Genomic DNA, 20149 nt, shown 5'->3' with positions numbered 1-20149 from the left:
TGTACCCACAAACTGCGATGGTGCACTACCAGTGGATGACCACAAAGTGGCGCTGAATCTTAATCTTACTAACAGGCTGTATAATGATGTGGCCAAGCTCAAGAGACTCTTCAACTAACAAAAGATCACCATGACCCTTGACTGTCTCTTTCAAAAACTTTGCCACTTATAAAATGTAAATATTAAATGTTTTTAGTAATTGCATGGTCTGGCCAGGGCCTTGCTGACATAACTAGTAATAATTCAAATTAAAATGTTTAATAGACCTAAAGCTTAATTGTAAATTACATTTCTGTATAATATTGCTTTTCTAGTATTTGGACAAGTTATCACACCTGTGCTTTTTCTCTGGATGTTACTGATATGGCTATAGAGGGGTGTGTAAGGTGGACCTACTAAAGGGCAGCGCATCCACCACAAATAAGCTGGGATGCAAGCCCACCATGTTTTGTTGCACTGCAACCCCACCATGTTTTAAGTTAAACAATTCTGCTCCCCCTTTACATGTTTTTGTTCACATAACCCCCACTCCACTGTTTTGTTTGCTCCTCCACCTGCCCCCACCCCACCCCCACAGCGCATCCCAGCCCCTGTCTCTGAGTTGGGAACAAAACTCGTGAGGCTCCCTAACTTAGCTACTCAGTGCTTGTTACTTGTGCGCGCAACACGCAACCTCCTGTGTCGAAAATCAAACACAACTGCGCCAACATGCTGTGGAAATCACGGAGCAAAACCGAACCGTACGGCCTTCAGGTAATACACGTTTCTCTACTTTTGTCAAATGTTTTGACCAGCAAAGATAACAGACTCTTAGAATTTGGGGATTTAATATCAACGTTTTATGTGTTGTTGGTCTTGATACTCGGTGTGAAAATGCAAATTATTCAATTTAGAACATAAATAATTGCGTTGATTTTCCTTATTCACTTATCTCAAAAGTAGGTTTACCCAACCATGGAAGTGATATATTAAAGATCAAATAAATGAATGAAAGAATATCTCTTTAAACTGCCTGCCCAAGACCCCTCCCCCGGTCAGAGCGACTCGTGCAGAAAACTATAAGTAGCGCGCATGGAGAGACACGGGGACGCATGATATTCCTACAGCCTTTGTCAGCACACGTTTAGAACTAGCGCATGAATAAGACAACAAAGTGCGCAGCGGAGACCGAGTTCGAACCGTATGGACACAATACGCAGATGAGCCAGCGTGGGTTTTAGATTACACTAGCCTACTCTCCAGGACTTTGACGCGCACAGGATATCCGAATTGGGAATTGCGAGTTCCAGATGTTAGTCCACACTTACTCGGCGATGGTGAGTCAGCTCAGCACCACGCATCCATTCTGGCCGTGACACTCCTGTCGGGTCGTATTTGCGAGGTCTCAACTTAAGTTAAGCCATTGCAAGAGATTTCGCTGTCAGGCCACTTGGACACTAGCAATAAGGCCGTTAAGTGTCTGATTCCAGATGCCTGTCGAATTGTTATGGAATAGATGTGATGAGAGAACTGAGTTACACTTCATAGGAAATAAATAAAATATGGAGACTGTTATAAAAACAATAGCCTAGTTTGTTTCAACCATGATAATTAGGACTTTTCAAAAGCCTGCAGACGTTAAAATACATTTGGAATGACTCAGAAGTATCCTTTATATATTTAAATTTCTTTGGAATGAAATGTTTCACGAGCCCGATTAATGTGTTTTCACTTCTGCAGTGTGATTGATTTCAATGACCTAGCTTTAGAAAATCGAATGGATTCCAGGGTAAATGCGCATTGGTTGGGGAGTGTTCGGAATGTTTGGGGCTACATTCCCGCATTGTGCACCAATCAAGGAATTAATTACTTTACTTTTAGAACATTCAGATAAGACTTGGCCGTATTTGTCAGTTTTACTTTACTCTTTATGTGCAATTACATGTATGAGTCCGTTTCAGCTGTTAACTCGCTCAATGCAACGCTCAAAGTATACAACTGTCAAGTGTCTTGCAAAACCACTTCTACTGTTTCCATCAGGCTTCATATTTTCCTGCATGCTTGCATGTTTTGTTCTCAACCCAAATGCAATTGTGTTCACAAGCTCTGTGTGGGGCTATAAAAAGCAAGAAGATATCATAAACGTGGTAGTTCTGACAAACATTCTCTGTTACGCACAGGAGCGCGCGGACGGACTGACTGGTTCCTCACCGAGCGGCCGTCTCTCCCAGCTGTCTTCCCTCAACCAGGCTGCCTATTCCTCTGCGCCCCCCTTGTGTCACACCCCGGCATCGGACTTCCAGCCACCCTACTTCCCACCCCCCTACCCGCAGTCCTCGCTGTCCTTCTCCCAGAGCCAGGAATCCGCGTATCCGCACCTGCCGGAGCCCTACAACTCCATCAGCTCACTCCACCAGCAACAGGCCGCCTGGCACTCTCAACGGTCACGCTCGGAGGAGGGCGCGCTGCTGTCGCAGTCCCAACGGGCGTTAAGTCTCGACCCGCGGCGGGAGTACCCTGGGGTCCCGCGGCTACTGCATGGGCTGGGGGAGGGCGCGGCGGCGTTGGGGGAGAGTCCTCTCGGGATGCACGCGGGACATCACAGCCTGGAAGATATGCAGGTGTGTGCACTCACGTGTCTGGTAAGCTTGGAGAGAGTGCGTAAATAAGGTTAAATACAATTTTATATGAAACATTGATCACTACAAAATGTGAATGACGGTTTCACCAAAGTCCAACTAACTTGGTTATTTCACTTTAAAAGCACAGTTTCTACAGGTTTGGGTTAGCGTCTAAGTTATCACTAATGCCTGTAGCCTAAAACTGTCGTAATTTCAACATTCTTTGCCGCATCAGGGTGTTAGATTCCGTTAGATACAGTCACACAAACTATGATTTTCAGATGTAATATATAATTTGGTACAACTTTAGTTGATATGGTTGTAACTATTCGCTTTCCTGCCAGTACCATTTAAATTTGATTTTTGAAAGTACAGCTATAGCCATCCATCCTAGTGTTTTTCGTTTCAGGAAAAAATGTTTCTCAGGATGAAGCGCTACTAAAATGTTCGATAGGCCTACCAAAAGTAAAAAGGAGTTATTTTAGAATTTCACTCCAACGCGTATTCAATTTCTGAACTAAAATGGCATAACATTTAAATTATTTTCCGTGCGTCTAGTCTTATTTTAAATGTAGGCCATTGGGCCATCAGTCGATAATCTTGACTGTTTTAAATGCAGACACAGACACCAAAACTCCAGACTTGTGTGAGAGCAGGTGCAGCAATTGAACAACTCCGTGTCAGAGTTGCTGAAACTGGTGCAGTGATTCCGTTAACCTTTTTTTTTTTTTTGTAATCGTTTTCCCTTTTAACCTTTTTAACTCTCTCTGGAAACATTTAGTCTTATTCAAGGACAAGAGCTCATCTCTTCCCTATTTGTTCAAAAATAATAATTTTAATTATTATTAAATTTGCGATATGAGTAATTGCTTTAGTCGAAATGTTTAATGATATAATTTTTGTAACCAATGCAGACTTTATGTAGATATGGGATATGATTGTATGAATTGTTTGAATCATTTTCATTATAAATCGGAAGAGCTCGTTTTTGATAAACGGTAGGCTACTTACACTGTGAAACAATAGACATTTTAAAATAGCGAGACTAAAAGACAATAATAATACATTTAATAGGCCAATAAACAAACAAAAATTAAATGTATGGTCTCTGAATCATTAAGTGTTACACTCCATATTCTTCAAATGTTATTTTTAGATAACCAGAAGCAGTCTTTGGATGTAACTAATTAAGAATATTTTTCTAGAAGTCTTTTTCTGCATACACATTTGAATAACAGTGATATTTCTTTTTTTGAAGGACTTCATATAGGCTACACAAAGATGGTTACTCCTTTTTTTCCTTGTCAGATGGTTACTCCTATTTTTCTTGTCAGTTTCTCATCAACAATGTGAAGGAAAGGGAGGAAAATTCCCCAATATCCACCAGTAGGCTACCTACAAAACAAAAGGACTGTTCCATTGCTGAATTTAAAGATTCATAAATGTGTAAATGATCTATAAATGTACATATAGCCAAACTGTAAAGACGCCGGACAGTTTTGAAGGGCTCTTTTTGTAGGTACAGAGCAGAAGAGGGAAAAGGTGTGTGTTAAATGTTAAATGAGCACACACTCCATCTCTCTCACACACACTTACACAGAGTGCATTCTCTCCTTATCTATACAGGCAATGGAGGAAGCCTCAGCACTTGGGGTTTTGGACCACTCTGTCATAAAGAAAGGTGAGCCTATTAACACCAGCCACTCAAAATGTAGCCAGAAATCCAGAATACACACACACGCACACACACACACACACACACACACACACACACACACACAGTATAAATAATTCCATTTTGGTGTTTCATTTGAAGTACAGAAATCTTGCAGTACTCTGCTGTAGTCTCCCCCTAAGGCGAGCTGTTTAATGAACAGTCATATGAGAGTGGTGGTGGTGGGGTGGTGATGGGGGGGTGGGGGAGTGGGGGGGGCGGTAGGAGGGAGGGCGTTATGAGTTATTCACAGAGTGATCATTCCGCTGAAATACCAAGAAAATGGATTTTTATAGAACATAAGAAAACTAGAAGAAGAAAACCAAACTAGAGATTCAGGGGCTCACCACTCTGAAGTTCCGTGTCTCAGGAACGCACCGTGTTGTGTGTGTATATATGCTTGTTTCGCTGTGGATAAACTACATTTATGCTCAAGCCTTGGCTGCGTTCGGCACCTTTGCAAGGGGAACAGAATGCGTCAATTAGAGAAGCTTTCTCTCAGCCACGGGGATTTAAGAGGAGAACAATCCAAAGCCCACAAGAATAACCAGATCTGTGGGGGGAGGGGGGGGAGGGAGGGAGGGAGGGAGGGGGAGAGGAGAGCGGGCTGTGAATGGGCTCGCTGAGTCCACGGTGTGTGTGTCTGTGTGTGTGTGTGTGTGTGTGTCTCTCTCTCTGTGTGTGTGTGTGTGTGTATCCCTTTTGCACAGTGGGGTGTCGCTAAGAGCTGCACACCGCCCACGGAGTGACACACAGCGTACACACACACACACACACACACACACATACACACACACACACACACACACACACACATGTGCGCACACACACACACACACACACACACACACACACACACACACACACACACACGCACACACACATACACATACGTACACACACATGTACACACACACACACACACACACACACTGCCAAGAGTAAGCCTGACAAAGATACTGTTATAAACACACACATGCAGATACGTATGCGCGCCAGTTCTACAGATACAGGTTTTTGTAAACACCGAGCCAACCAGAGGAAAAAAAGAGATTGATCGTGGCTAGGGTTATATTCATATACACAGACACAAACACACAGATGCAAACAAACAAACACACACACACACACACACACACACATGCACGTGCACACACACATACACACACACACTCAGAGAAATCTCTGGATTCTCCTGAATAGTCTTCCCACACAGCGACAGCTCAGGGGATGTGTGCGATTAGTCGGCTGTTCTCCTGAAAACAAATTAACGTTTTAAGGGATGATGTAACAAAGATGCCACAGTTCAAATTGCTAGTCAACGCCACTCCGTTTCCATGTCAACACTGATTATTATTAGGGCTTGAATGGCATCCTAAATCTTAATCATCCGTCATCAAAGGCTTGGCTTGGGAAATATCTCTCTCATTGATGACACATTCTGATGTCATAGCCAATTCTAAGCACACGCACACACACACACACACACACACACACACACACACACACATACACACACACACATACACATAAGCAGGTGCATAGCACATGATAACTAAATGTGAAATGTGCTCAGTGTGTAGGTGTTTTAAGTTACAATTTATTTTTTTACATGCAAACAGAGAATTGGAAACAGAACATGAATGTGCTGCAGTGTATTTGCTGAACTGTCAAGCTCAGTGACATGTGGTGATAGAAAAAGCGATGCATTGGTCATCATAAAGTACAGTGCACTTAACTTGTTATTTAACTTTGTGGAGTGTGCAGGGTGCTAAAAGTGCACACCGCCACAGACTTGTTTTTACAAAACCAGGAAAGCCAGAGTGCTGAAGGTGCACATTATTTGTTTACATAAAAGTATGCAGAGACTGGGTTGTATAACTACAATATGTAAATCATGTAAAAGCATGATTTATTAAACCTCTCTCTCTCTCCCTCCCTCCCTCAATCCCCCCTCTCTCTCTCCCTCAATCCCTCTCTCTCTCTTTCCCTCAATCCCTCTCTCTCTCTCTCTGTCTCTCTCTCTCTCTCTCTCCCTCAATCCCTCTCTCTGTCTCTCTCTCTCTCTCCCTGTCTCCAGTGCCCATCCCTTCCAAGCTGAATGGCTCCACCCTGTCGGCGCTGACCTTCAGTAAGGACATGGGTCTGGGTGGCGTGTCCAACCCGGCGGAGGTCTTCTGCACGGTGCCCGGCCGCCTGTCCCTCCTCAGCTCCACCTCCAAGTACAAGGTGACTGTGGGAGAGGTGCAGAGACGCCTGGCCCCGCCCGAATGCCTCAACGCATCACTACTGGGAGGAGTCTTACGCAGGTGAGCCTTCGGACGCTTTGGGCTCTTCTAATGCGTCTTTTTATCTATCCTCCCTCCCTTCCTTCCTTCCTTCCTTCCTTCCTCGGTCCTCCGGCTCATTCCTACTGATCTATAAGGAACACTGGATAGACTATCCCATTGTTGCCGCCCCATCGTTCTTTATCTAGATCAACGAGCCGGAGGACCGAGGATTTAGGATCGAGGGTTGAGGTTGAGAAGGGGCAAATCAAATGTTCACACTTACTGGGATGGGCTGAGAAGGAGGGGGGAGGGAGGGAGTGAATTTAGGTATAATGTTTAAAAGCAAGAAAAATGTCAAACCTACCCTTGCTCATTCCCAATACAGTCTGTAATACTTTTTCAGGTTTGATCAATAAACATACTTGACAAAAAAAGAAAGAAATGTTCACAAAGACAAAGAATCTTGAATTTCCCCTTGGGGATCAATAAAGTATCTATCTATCTATCTATCTAGAAAGAAAGAAATGTTCACAGTTACAAACACCCAGGAAGGGACCCAAGACAGACTCCTACAGTAGTGCAGAATGGAGAGGAAGAGTTGGAGAAGTTTGAAAGTGTTTGACATTTCCAGTGTCACTAAGTAAAAATTCCTTGTTGCAAATAAAAGCACATTTTGATTCAGCGTCATGAAAGAGAGGGAGTTTGAGATGTACGTGTTGAGTGCCTGCGTACGTTCTGAGCCAGTGCAAGAAAAGTCTTGGCAAAAAGAAAGTTGAAGAGGGCAATTACACACACACACACACAAACGCTCACACAATCTCACTGGCTGTATCCCTCCGGTCCTGCAGGGCAAAATCTAAGAACGGCGGCCGCTGCCTTCGGGAACGCCTGGAGAAGATCGGCCTGAACCTGCCAGCTGGACGCCGCAAAGCAGCCAACGTCACTCTCCTCACATCACTGGTGGAGGGTAAGCAGACACACGCACACACTTACTGTACAGACATGACCAGTCAAAGAGATGAAATGCCCCAAAAAGCTCCCATACATTTACTGCGTGTTGCAACGTTTCGACACGGCTGGGTCTTCCTCAGGCTTCCTTTTTTGTCTTAGGAGGACCCAGCCGGGTCGAAACGTCCCAACACGCAATAAATGTCTGGGAGTTTTTTAAGCAGAGTGTGGGCATTTAATTCTTTTTGGAGTTCCTGTTCCCATTTTCCCTGCATCTCACCGGTGGGGATGTGCACACTACAACTACAACTATGCATTCGTAGAGATGAGCGTTAGTGCATTAGTGTACAGGACACAGATTGAATTTCATCATTGGCTTTTGTAAGTTTCATGTGCACACAGACACAAAATCATGTAATTTGAAATAAAATATTATCCCATACCTATAGTGATTTGCCTGTGGTGAGGTGATTTTGTCAGATATAATAGAAAGGCATAAAAACAATTAATCAACTTCTCATAATTTCATTCCTAATTATGAGCAAACAGATTAAAAGAAGTTTCAACGACTAACCTATATCTAAATATAAAAGAAATGTATGGAATAATGTATATAATCAGACCATCACAACGGGATCTAGTTCTAAAATGTGTAAATTACACTCAGAGGTACACAGCCTTAGGGCACCCCAGTTCTGACACTTCATTCACACACGCTCCCAATCCTCATGCTGTCCTACCTTTCCACAGGTGAGGCGGTGCACCTTGCTCGGGATTTCGGTTACGTGTGTGAGACTGAGTTTCCCGCCAGAGCCACGGCAGAGTACCTGTGTCGCCATAGTGACCCCGAACAGCTGCCCACACGACGAAGCATGCTGATGGCCACCAAGTGAGTCACCCACTCATTCACACGCGACGCGACACACACACACACACACACACACACACACACACACACACACATCTGGTCAAGTCTGGCACACACATAGAAACCATTCACTGCTGCTGGCCCACATAGCCCTAACCCCCTCTCTCTCTCTCCTCTCCTTCAGGGAGGTGTGCAAGGAGTTTGTGGAGCTGATGTCTCAGGACCGCTCTCCTCTGGGAGCGAGCCGGCCGGTGCCGTGCCTGGACTCAAGCGTCCAGAGCAGCCTGACCCACTTCAGCCTGCTCACCCACGGCTTCGGCGGCCCCGCCATCTGCGCCGCGCTTACCGCCTTCCAGAGCTACCTGCAGGAGGCGCTCAAGGTGCTGGACAAGAGCGAGGGGGGCCGGGGCGGCCACGAGGGGGGCAGGGGGGGCCACGATAAGGAGCTCAAACACCGCAAGTAGGACCCCGAAACCCCCCCTCCCCCCCTCTGGACCTACAGACTTTCCTTCTCCCTGCCTGATCAAAAACAGAGCAGTACTTAAATGTGAAGCGTGTGGTTGATGATACAAGCGGCAGCGGTGGGCTTCGAGAGAGGTTTGAGGTCGGCTGTGGCACCTGCTGAAAAACCTTCCGAGAGACACTCAAACACACACACCGCCGCCGCCGCTGCTGCTACCGGGGGATCATGTCGACGTACTCACATCCCGATGCTCATACATGATCTCCATCTTGGCCCCAATATGCACATGCAAAGTGAACTGCTGGATATCTGTGCCGTGCATGCGTGTGTGATCCTAGCGGGGAACTCTGAGTACCGACCCTTAGCAGGACTTGGCAGCTAACAAGCAGGATCTAATTTTTGGGAACACTATAAGGATTTAGTAATGTAAAATATTTTTTTGTGTCTTTTGTACTTCCTGTTGTATGTTTATTTATGTTATTACTGCTGTTCTTATTGTATTACAAACATAAATGTAATATATTATTAAAGTTGGATGACTGAGCACTGTCTTTTGTTTGTTTTCAAAATGACAAACATTATTACCAGGTTTCCCAACAAATTGACAAATTCAGGACAAGCATAACACATTTCAAACAAGTCTCATCTAACTTTTAAACAACCTGTTAATTAAGTCTCAAATAACTTAACAACCAGCCCACAAACTGACCATAAACTCTAACCCTATATAAATGTATGTGTATTCCTCGTACTTAAAATATGAATAATTTCCTTAATAATGATTCAATGATATAAATGGACTGAAAATAAATAGGAGCAGCCAAAATGCTAACTCAGGCGTATTAGTTACCAAAAACATTTCATAAGATCGTATTAGCAAAAGTGATTCCAGTTTCAAGCATTTTCATATAAACTGGCAAATATCAGATGATTTGGCTCACGAATGTTGTAATGTATTAACAAATTCTAGCACTTCTACTGTAGTAGAAATGAACTGACTGTATTTTTTCATAACTTCAGGCTGTTGATGCAAAACAAAACACCAGAGGACAAATTGTCAGCACTTTCAAAAAAGTGGCCCATGCAGCATGGTTTAGAAATTGGACTTAAATTATTTCTCTACATTCTCAAGATCTAACCATGCCATCAACCAATTTAAAACATTCAGATCTTAGTTGTCACTAGGCCAGTGGTCTGCACATTTGCGAACAAAAATTATAAATAAAATAGACTGCATTAATTACAAATGTTTCGCTATATTTGCATCAGATAAATTCTTGAAAAAATTCCCCCCCAATTAAGTTCTTGATTTGATGAGTGGGGTGAGCTGGTTAAATGAGCATGGTCACTACAATCCCTCTCTAACCCACAAATATTCATGCATACATTGATAACAAAGGCATTAAGAGCTGTTCACACCAGGAATGACAACTACTGTATAAAGATAATTAGATAAAGGAATCTTTTTAAAGTTTTCCTTGAATTGTTATGAGAATCGCTTTAAAAACGCCAAAATGTTTACCATGAAAGTCGCTTTGACTAAAAAGCGTCAGCCAAATGTACTAATGTGACTAACGATAAAGGCGTCCACCATGACCAATGATATCGTTGATAATGTATAAAATCTGATAGATTCTGATTTATTCTTTCTCAGAATCGCTCTTAAAAGTGTTCTCAAACAATATCTTTCATGTTATCATTACAATTTATAATTCATACTCATTCATTCATTCTTATTCACAATTTCTTGCAGTTATCGTTAGTTATGGTTCTTGGTGTAAACAGCCCTTTAGTTGATTACATTACTGTATTGTGACCAGATTCAGACATAACTAACGGCCCCAGGCTGCAAACACACATACGCACGCACACACACACACACACACACAGGCCACCCACCATTGCTCCACTCCCCATGTCACATCCCGCCATCTGCTACTGTACCTCTCCTAATGCAATCTCTCACCTCAGACCTTACCTGTCACCTTCACACACACGTACACACAAACTAAATGTGTAAATAACCCCCTCACACTGTTTCTTTTTCTGTTTTCCTGTAACCCCCACCGCCGCCGCCACCAACACACACACACACACACACACACACAGGGACTATTCTAAGCCTCCGTTCGCCTCCAGGCAAACATATGCTTCACCCCCCTCCTGAAATTCCGCTTGGGGTGTGCGTCTTCTGTGTGCGTGTGAGCTGGGACTGTTTTAATGTTTATTAATCACCTGCCTGTGAACAAGAGTGGAGACTACACTCCCCCACCACACACACACACACACACACACGACATGAGACAGTTATGGTGATTTATAACACTCGCTTGTCCCACCGTCAAAGACACACCAGCTCTCCAGGAACACGCACAACAAGCGCTCGCAACGACGCGAGTAGGTGTGTATGCGTGTGCGCGTGTGACAAACGAGCGACAGACAGACTCTCTGAGGAAAACAAGAAAAAGTCAAAAGGAACGGTGGCAGAAGGCAGCTCTTGGATGTTAATGACGCCACAGGAGTCCGTCAACTTCAGCACGGGACTTTTATTAGAACATGGGCAGATATATGTGTAGTACAAAAATCACACAGGGACTGGGTGGCGGGAGCGGGAGGTCACTTGGCACCCAGGGGAAGCTTCTCCAGGTCGTGGATGCCATCCTTGTCAATCAGGCGCACGTTGAATGAGGGCAGGTTCAGGATGAAACGCTTGTTCAGCTACAGAGGAGAGAGAGAGAGAGAGAGAAAGGGGTGGGGGCAGGGGGGGGGGATGGGGGAGTTGAGTGTTACATCCCAAAACAGGTATGTGTCTTCACTGCACCTGCTCAGCAAACTTGTGAGAACTCAAGCTCACACACTTAAGGTCTGGGGAACAATTCATTTGAGGGTTCCTCAAAAGGTTCCTAACTTGCACTGCTTTTGATGGCTTCCATCTTCATTAAAAACACACACAGAAGTAGCAGTACATCTGCTGTACAGTACAGACTGTGTAGGAGTAGAGTGATTGAGAAGGTGTGTGTGTGTGTGTGTGTGTGTGTGTGTGTGTGTGTGTGTGTGTGTGTGTGTGTGTGTGTGTGTGTGTGTGTGTGTGTGTGTGTGTGTGCGTAGTGAGGGATGGGGGGAATGCTCACCTCCTCTACACACTTCTTGAGAAGTTCTACTGCCTCATCACGAGTGAGATCTGACAAAGAGGAAAGCAAACACGTTAGAGACATACAAAGACTTCAGAACATCCCATTTATCAAATATATCTACTCAAAACAGCAGAATGTCATAAATAGGTTGCCCTTTGGAGAGATGGAGAGGGAGAAAGACAGAGAGAAAGCAAGAGAGAGAGACAGTGAGAGAGAGACAGAGAGAATGACACACACACCTGGTTTGTAGTATCTGTCCAGGATGGAGAGTGTGAGGAAGGCACCATAGCCATGGGCAGCAAAGGGGGCTTTGGCAACAGCTGCCAGGTAGTCCATGTAGTAGAGCCCTGGTCCATCCGTCTCATCGTAACCAGCCAGGAGGAGGTTCACATGGTACGGGGTCTAGAGAGGGAGCGCGGGATGAGAGACGAGAGCAAGAGAGAGAGAGAGAGAGAGAGAGAGAGAGAGAGAGGGAGGAAGAGAGAGAGAGGAAGAGAGAGGAAGAGAGAGGAAGAGGGAAGATGGGACGGACAAAAGGAAAGGAGCGAAGGGGAAAGAGCAGAAGGAGAGAGGGAGAGAGAGAAGTCAAAAAAAGAGAGAAGGAGAGGAAGTGAGTGAAAAGGAATATATAACTAAGCGAAGGATTAAAAGTATTAGAAGTTTGGAGTGTCTCCGCTGGCGTCTCAGACGCTGTTTCTCATTAGCGGTCGCCTCCTAAACGAACAAAACCAGCGAGAAGGGGGGAAAAAAAACAAAAAAAACACAACAAGCAGCAGGGCTCTGGGGAGGCGTGTGAGCCTGCGGAGAGGTGCTGTGTGTGTGTGTGTGTGTGTGTGTGGCTCTGGGGTCTGGGGGGGTCGTGGTGTCACAGGCAGTGTGACATCTGCTGGAAGACAGCACCCCGCTGCTCCTGCAGAAGCCCCCCACCCCACCCCACCACCCCTCAAATCCTGCCCCCCACCACCACCCCCACATACTCCCCCGGCCCTGGAGTTCTGCCAGCACTCATTAAAACTTCTCCACTCCGCTCTCCTATCCCTGCTCCTCCCTGCGCTCTGCTCCCGCTTCATGCAAGTAGCAAACTAGCCGCAGTCCTATATGTTTGCATGTCAGCATGCCAGCATGCATGTGTGTGCTTATTTATAGTGTGTGTGTGTGTGTGTGTGTGTGTGTAACGCATGAGACTGATCTCTGTTTAGCTCGCTGCAATGGGGCCTGAAAATAGTGAGATGGACGAGGCATCATGTCAGAACCCAACAGATCCAACTCCAGAGACAATCAATCCCTCCAAGCCCACAAACAGATAGAGAGACAGACAGACAGACAGACCACACCACCTGTTGGGAGTGTTTCGCACGTGTGTTTAGTAATGGCCTGCAGCTACAACACAGACCTCTGGCCTTCACAATCGACAGCTAACCACATCCACACTCTCCTCCTTTTTTTTTTTTAATTAAGTATTTTCCTGTTGTTCCTTTTTTTAGGACACGTGATCTCACTTCTCACACAGCGACTGTTTTTTTTCCTCCTAGCATCTCTACTTGCGATCTTCTTTGTTATATCATTTTCATGTGTACTGACGAGTGCTTGCATCAGCACCATAGAACAAAGTATGTGTGGGAATGATTATCACCTGATGAGAGAATTGTTCAAGGTGGACCGAAAGGCCTACAGCATTAATTGAAGACTTTTTTACACCAAAGATGACACACAACATCTTGCAGGTTTCTGATCTTTCTTCCCCCTTTCCAGACAAGACTTTCAACCCTTTCTCACTTCAAGCTAATCATAGTAATCCACCAAAAAAAAAAAAAACTGCCTTCAGTCAACAGTGAATTTCTCACATTTATAAACATCTTAGCAACCAAACCGGCTGTGAAGCAAACACTGGCACCTCAACAAGGAAAATTAAAACGACTCAAAGTGGCGACAATCCAACAACTTCGGAGAGGGAAATATGGAAATCTGCCTGCCAGAATATCTGCCGGGCATCAGACCCATTAGGCCCGCCGCAGCTACACCAGGCCCCGCCGGGTGCCACCAGGTGTGCCAGTTCTGCTGGGAGTACGACACTTCAGTCATGCCCCACGCCACAACCCCAGTCACACTCCATTTCTCTCTCTCCCTCGCTTCTCTCTTGCCATCATACCTACCTAAACCTCCTCTCTCGCTCGCTCTCTCTCTCTCTCTCTCTCTCTCTCCCCATCATACCTACCTAAACCTCCTATCGCGCTCTCTCTCTCTCTCTCTCTCTCTCTCTCTCTCTCTCTCTTCTCTCCCGCCGGTGTGAGATTGTGAGCAGCTGGAGTATGTCTGAGGGAGCACCGGTACTCAGGGGTGTGTGGATGTGTGTGTGTGTGTCCATGGTGGTGGTGGTGGTGGTGGGGGGACTGCTGATACTCCTGGGGTGCCCGGAGGCCCAGGTGTTTTTTAATGCTCCGGCGGTACACAGCACCTGCACCCCCCTCCCCCCACCCCTCAGCAGCAGCCTTGAAGCTTTGGCGCACGCACACGCACGCACGCACATACACGCACGCACGCACACGCCTCTAGACAGAGAGAGTTTCACTTACTTCTCTCGCGTGTATATGCATATACGTATAAACACTGATCTGCTAGTTAATGGGGAAAAAAGCCACATCAGGGCTACTTACAATAATCCAGGCCCCTGCCATGTGAATGTGAGAGTGAGTGTGTCTGTGTTTGTCAGAGTGCAGTGTGTCTGTGCGTGTTGAAGCAGCATGTTGACTTGAGGACCCAGTCCCCTGTTCCCACACTCCCTCATCAGAGCCACTAATTGTTTTTTGTAATTATTTTCTCCCCTTTGCTATTGTGACAGGAGGTGACTACAGTCTCCCTAACAAATTAGCCCACAGCAGTCAGTGCCTGGGAGAGAGGGGGGAGGGGCGGCAGACTGCTACGCACAGATGGGCACGCCGCGTCGCTTTCATACACACACACACACAAACACAGGTAGGTAGGTATGTTTATGCGCGCACACACACACACGAGTGTGTAGAGGTTCCTCGCCCCTGCCATGAAGGTGGCGGGGCTGAGAGGTTGATATCAGGGGCACGATACCCACGGGTGTCGCTGTGGCGTGCTGGTCCCTGGGGACTTGCTCACGCTCCTGAGCTGCCAAAAGCACCCCACCACTACCCCCAGATACTCAAGCTCCCAGATGTGACCACACAGCATGAGCTACAGTCACACCAGCAGACAATAAACACATCAACACGAGGCACACACTTGCAGAGTAGGACACGCTCACCATTCATAAAACAAGGCGAGAGTGTCAGAGACAGGGAGGTCAGAGAGCAAGTGAAACGATGGCCGACAAATGATGAGCGGTTTTGTCTGTCACTACAGTAAACGCAGAGTGCCGGTTGTGTGCATGTTTGTTTTACTGTAGGCAATTACAACTGAGAATGTGAGTTTAAAACGGCAGAGCCTTAGGACCCTCCCTCATCTCCCATGTGCATTATGTGTTTGTTGGATTATGTTGTTGAAATACAATGGCTGTTCAAAGCCGTTTATTTTCATCGAAAATACCACAAAACGATTCACTGCTGTCTCTTTCCTTCATATTACTGTTCACAAGCCAATGAACATGTCATTAGCTAATTTTCAAAGTGCATTTTACTGACATTTTCAAGGTGTGTTACTGGGAGGTATTTATGTCACTTGAGGCTTCACAATATTAACCAATTAAATCAGCTAACGGTCATGAAGAGGTTTCTAGCAAGGGGACTGTTCGCCATCTGTCTGTCTCTAAGCTAGTAACGAGTACTTTTTTAGTGTTAACTCTTTTTCTTTTTCTTTTTCAACAAGTTTTGTTTCAAGTTGGTTACTTAAAGCAACACTATTGAGCTTTTGCACCTTAAAACAATGTTTCCAAAACCATTTCAGTGGTGCACCAACTCGTAACAGAGTAAGCAGCATTTCTGCATTCGCTTCACAGCCCTCCATTGGCTATAACCTTGCTATGTAAGCTTACCATATCGAGTAAGATCTGTATTTCGATGGAATAAGACATAAGAAACTACAAATGTGACTTGCTTCTATGTCGCAATACACAATACTTTCAGAAAATCATGTAAAATACTTTATCTTGTCTGTAGACATTGTTATTTGCTGGATAAACAAATAGCTTGTGTGCGACAGAGGAAAAGAGCTTTTTTTAATTTTCTAATTAAACTATTTTTGTTTCAAGTTGGTTACTTGTTATCCACTAAAAATGCCCATGGGTACTTCAACCCTCTGAGGTCCAGACCACACTGGCTTTCCAGAGTTTGAACTGCCTGAACATTTATGCAGTGTTTAATAGAAACAGAGATCATCTGTTAAGTGTGTGAAACAAGCTTTATGTGTACTTGTGAAGTGAAACTTAAGTAGGGTTCAGACCAAAGATTCACGACGAGACGAGACGAGCCGCGACGTTCTAAAACCTTGCGACTGCGACTCAACGTGTTTAATGCTCTGCGACGGCTTGTAACTACGTGCAACTTCTAATTCACACCGCTGCAACTCAGTCTCGTTGCGTCGGGAATCTTTGGTGTGAATTGGGCTTTAGAAATACCATTTCGCTTAAAATATTATACTTTGCAGAGAATGTTGTATTGAAATTGGTAGCACTCATCTACCATTATGTCATAACCTGAAAATAAAGAAGCAAATAACTAAAAATACTATTCTACAGATACAATTACTAATTTCTAGTTTTACCTACCGTTAAACTACTGTTAAAGATGCAACCAATTTCACTCACACACAGTAGTAGGCTATTTTTGTGAAGGCAGACATTACTAGCTTGTCAAGACAGAAATTATAATGAAATGATTTCTGGGATTGCAAATGTCAATATAGGCCAGGGTTCAACACAGGACTGAGATTGTTTAGAGTTATATCTCAAAGGGTTAAAAGGTATTTTGGTCAATGGTGGATTGGTTGTTAATCCCATAAAACAAGAGGGATGAAATAATGATAAATACAAAATAACATGTCATGCATGCATCTCATATATTAAATGATGTACTTGTTTGTGTGTTACAAAAAGTAGTGTAGTGTGTACTGTACTGTGTAGTGGTACACATTAATCATCAGTGGTCTTCTGTGGAAATGTATTGTACAGTGGTACTGGTGAGCTGTATTTCAAGGATGTAACCTCTGTGAGTATTGGCGTGAGGTATTACTTTGCTGGTTATGGCACAAAAGCATATAAAGTGCATGCTCACCCGACTACGCAAGTAGTCCGCCAGGTTCTTTCTGGTGAAGTTGGCTGCTGCTGCTGGACTAAGCTCGTAACCTAAACAAGTAACACAATTTAATGACATCAATATGACCACTTAACTCGACACAAAACGATCAATTAATATAAATACACCCATTGACCCAACCCTACATAGACATCACCCCAAAATGAACACAACACTCACCATTTCTCATTTTGTAGAGTTGCACGTTTTTCTGAATGTATTCTGCGAACTGCACCGTATCACCGGCCTCGCCCACACACAGCAGCAGGATCTTTTCACTGAGCTTGAACATTTTATCGTAATCTGAAAACAGTCAAGTCAAAGATGTGCTTATAATATAAAACCATGTATCAAACTGTAAAAAAAACACTATGATATCTGACTAAATCAGGTCTCCGCCTTCAAGTAAAATGACAGCAAGATTGATTTATATTAACTTAAATTCCAAGCCGTAAGTAACTTTCACTTTCATTAGTTACTGACGAATGAAGCGTTGCTGATGGGGAACTTCCTATATTGTTTCACTTAGCCTAGTATAAGGGGGGGAAATAATGTGATGCAGAATTCATTAGAATTCATATAATTCATTTCATGCCCAATACAATCTGCTACTAACTTCTAATGATATACGTCAACGTTTCTTTCCGAAAACGCCTGACAGTCTAGTCATTCAATGCTAACGCTAACAAAGCGAGTTGTCTGCCTTAGCAAACTAGCCATGCTACTTCGATCGCATTAGCTAGTTTGTGAACACACTACTCCATGAGGAGTTTAATTGTATAACTTCACCATCTGGGTCGTTATAGTATACAAATTATTAAATATAAATCCCTAAACACATTATTGCCTAAATTACACGTGTCGGGTGACGGCAAATGTATTCTTATGTGCTTGATGCTCAAAACCCATTTACTCTTGGTCACGTTAGCTACGACAAGCTACAACGCTAACTAATGACTTACCATGTTTCATCTGGATTATACTGCTCGCTGCAACATTATCAGCTGCAACTAAGACGAAGTCTGGTCCCTGTATACCAATTAAATACTCCATCTTACAACTTCGTTTGAATGTTTAGGCTGTATATCTTCACACACCACAAGCCACCTTTCTCGGTACAATCTGTTATTACACAGCAAAAGTGAATCACGGCGCGGGATTCTGACGTCATGAAAGATGAAGCCAAATCGGAGCTGTCGAATCTCTCCTGCAACACGTGACTTGCTCAAAGTAGTGTGATGCCAAATACTTCAAGAAGGGATCAACCAAACTCCAGCCTATTTCACAATTAAATAAAGATAAGGTTGGCTATAATGTTGTCATTTGGCTTTTTAAAAAAGCAGATAGCCAAATGAAGGCTATTCTATTGGGATGCTTGATTATAGGCTACTGACTGAAGTTATCAGACATAGGCCTACCTGTGCGAATATATTTTAGCCTGGACTCATGGATTAATTCAATGGACTCATTCACTAAAAATGGCAGAATTTGTTTTGGAAAAAAAAAAAAACTTTTTAGAATAATATTTCAACCAATCAGTTGTAGGCTGTATCATCAGTGCTCTCCTCACAATCACATTTTAATCTCGGTTTGGTTATTTATAGGATAGCCTACACAAGCTTGAATATTGTGTGCTAGTTCTTTACTGTGTGAGCAAAGGATGATTCACTCTGCAGATGGCCTTGGGGAACATGCCAAGGTCATAAAAGACAAACTGAAAACCCATAAAACACAATAATACATATGCTATATTACCCCTTTAATGTCTTTAAAGGCACATTTTACCTTTTGCATCTCATCTGTACCCTTTGTAAAGCACCATGGTCACACAAAAAATAAAATTTAGACCTACATGTAAAATTAAACATGAAATATGAAGCAGAATCATACGTTCTTATCTCCTTTTAGCCTAGAGGTTAGACTGTTTATTTATCAACTTTCAACAACATGCTGCTGTAGTGGTGGTGCAGGATTTAAGTGGGATTTTTGAACTCATATTCATCGTTCCTCTATACCATGTTTCTGTCAGCAGTTGTGCCTGGTTCAGCCTGACTGCTTCGTTAGAACTCTTCATTTGCATTCAGATTAATTATCTAATTACCCACAAATGTCCGGCGGCCAGCCCACACCCGCTCGTCAGCTTTGAGCCTGTAATTATTTTAATCATTTACTTTCATCTGGAGCACTCTTGCCTTACTCCTGCGCTTAGAGGCCATCCTTAATTACCTTGCCAAGACTTCTCTCTTCTTTTCATGAGAGACACAGTGCGAGAGCGAGAGAGAGAGAGAGAGCGAGAGAGGGAGAGAGAGAGAGAGAGAGAGAGAGGGAGGGAGAGAGAGAGCCCGATGGCGACATGTGGCAGGAGCAGACAACACTGAGGAAGCTTGCAGCTCTGCAAGTTGTTGCCCTGATTCTTCTTCTCCTCTCCCTCTCTAACCCCAAAGCAACCTCCTCGCTCTCTCTCCCTGTCTCTCTCTCTCTCTCTCACCCTCTTTCTCTCCCTCCCTCCATGTCCTGGTCTCTCTATCTCTCCACCAACCCCTCCCCCACTTCCTCCCTCTCCCCCTTTTATCACAAGCACACACAGGAACCGCCTCTGGGCTTCAGCACTCTGACTGCTAATACACTCACACCACACACACACACACACACACACCCACACACACACACACACACACACACACACACACACACACACACACACACAGAGATGCACTCGCACATGCAAAACACAGACCTCCCACACCCACTCCCACACACACACACACACACACACACACACACACACACACACACACACACACACACACACACTATGTGACACACATATCATGCTTGTCTGTCTCTTCTATATTCTTCTCTCCCTCAAGTTGGCAATCACACTCTTTCTATCACAG

The 20149-nt window shown here is 44.3% G+C and overlaps 2 protein-coding genes across 3 annotated transcripts; one reads left to right on the top strand and one right to left on the bottom strand.

The window, feature by feature from the left end:
* Nucleotides 1-672: 672 nt before the first annotated feature.
* tfap2e (transcription factor AP-2 epsilon) lies at nt 673-8864 on the top strand. 2 transcript variants are annotated; one of them, XM_062529598.1, is made up of 7 exons: nt 673-753; nt 2160-2600; nt 4227-4281; nt 6395-6623; nt 7433-7551; nt 8283-8421; nt 8585-8864. In XM_062529598.1, exons 1-7 carry the CDS (start codon nt 709-711, stop codon nt 8862-8864), a joined length of 1308 nt encoding a protein of 435 aa, XP_062385582.1. In that variant the 5' UTR covers nt 673-708. The 2 variants fall into 2 exon arrangements, with proteins under 2 accessions (XP_062385582.1, XP_062385584.1); XM_062529600.1 differs by lacking the exon at nt 673-753 and adding an exon at nt 1184-1316.
* A 2530-nt stretch (nt 8865-11394) lies between these two features.
* psmb2 (proteasome 20S subunit beta 2) lies at nt 11395-18414 on the bottom strand. Its single transcript, XM_062529733.1, has 6 exons — nt 18215-18414; nt 17433-17555; nt 17232-17302; nt 12237-12399; nt 11995-12044; nt 11395-11581 (listed from the first exon to the last, which is right to left on the bottom strand). Exons 1-6 carry the CDS (start codon nt 18303-18305, stop codon nt 11480-11482), a joined length of 600 nt encoding a protein of 199 aa, XP_062385717.1. The 5' UTR covers nt 18306-18414; the 3' UTR covers nt 11395-11479.
* Nucleotides 18415-20149: the final 1735 nt, after the last annotated feature.

The sequence above is a fragment of the Sardina pilchardus genome, chromosome 24 (genome assembly GCF_963854185.1).
Source record: "Sardina pilchardus chromosome 24, fSarPil1.1, whole genome shotgun sequence".
In the NCBI taxonomy this organism is placed as follows: Eukaryota; Metazoa; Chordata; class Actinopteri; order Clupeiformes; family Clupeidae; genus Sardina; species Sardina pilchardus.
Note: the sequence above shows the minus strand (reverse complement) of the source record. Positions and strands in the feature narration are given on the sequence as shown.